The 1,170-nt window shown below is 24.3% G+C and overlaps 1 protein-coding gene across 1 annotated transcript; it reads right to left on the reverse strand.

The window, feature by feature from the left end:
• Chro.30412 (hypothetical protein) lies at nucleotides 1-1,116 on the reverse strand (the record flags this gene model as incomplete). Its single annotated transcript, XM_659847.1, has 1 exon — nucleotides 1-1,116. A coding segment is annotated over one exon (1,116 nt), but the record flags the coding sequence as incomplete, so codon positions are not given.
• Between the last annotated feature and the right edge of the window lie 54 nt (nucleotides 1,117-1,170).

The raw sequence follows: 1,170 nt of genomic DNA on the forward strand, positions 1-1,170 counted from the left end.
ATGATAATGGAATATATACACCAAAATCTGCAAGTAAAAACGATAATATGGTCTTAAATCTGGTATACATGATTGTTTAATATCCGAATAAAATATTTGTGAAGTTTCAATATTCCACTTAATTGATTGAGAATAATCCAGAAAAATAATTTCACTTGGGTGTATTCCAAGTTTGCCTTTTTTAATCATTATTGATGAAGGGCTTGGATTGCAATGAATTACACCTTTCTTTAATAACTCTAAATATACTTGAGATATTGCATTATATTGAGAAATTAATAATTTAAAAAACCAGTTATTTCTTTTATAATCGCCATTTAATTCTAAATAATCCAAAGAATCATTTGATTTTTTATATTCATAAGGTATCTCACCATTTTCTATATGATTATCAATATCTTTATTATTATTTACTCTGTCTTTAATAAATTCATGTAATTCTTTATAAATAATTCCTTTTTTTAATATCATTCTATCTTGAAACTTATGATTATTCTGTACCTTAATATCATCAATATCTTTATATATTGCTTGATAGAATTCTTGTAAAGATATTCCATCATAATATTCCATAACTATCCAACCAGTATTTTCCCAATTAGAACTGATTAACTTTGGCATACTAGAAAACTTTACTTGATCATGCAAATACTCCATAATTCTACCTTCTTCATCATTAATAATATCATTCAATCCGATCAGCTTATCTTCTTTCATTATTTCATCATCAATTTCATTTCGATCATATCCATAGTTATATTCACTTTTTATTTCATCATTATTTTCATCCAAAGACTGAAATGTTTTTAATGTATGAAATTTTATAGGCTTTTTTAATACTACCTTTTTTGTTCTATAATTTGCTAAATATAATAATGATGAATGAATTCTAATTTCCTTTCCACTTTTTTTGCCAGTTCTTATAGGATTTAACGATACACATCCTGTAAAAGGAGAATTTTCGAATTCGCATGGTGAATAAATATTATTAATTTCATTAAATAATTCATCTGTAGCACTAGTTGCACCACTTTGAAATTTTGTAATGAATAGTAATATATTTAAAATAGCTAGTAATGACCAATTTTTAAAAGAAATATCCGTTAAACCATTCATAATATATATTTGCTAGAATAAAAAAATCATATATATCCCGTTTTCAATTTGTTT

Source organism: Cryptosporidium hominis, assembly GCF_000006425.1.
Source record: "Cryptosporidium hominis TU502 chromosome 3 CHRO013152, whole genome shotgun sequence".
In the NCBI taxonomy this organism is placed as follows: Eukaryota; Apicomplexa; class Conoidasida; order Eucoccidiorida; family Cryptosporidiidae; genus Cryptosporidium; species Cryptosporidium hominis.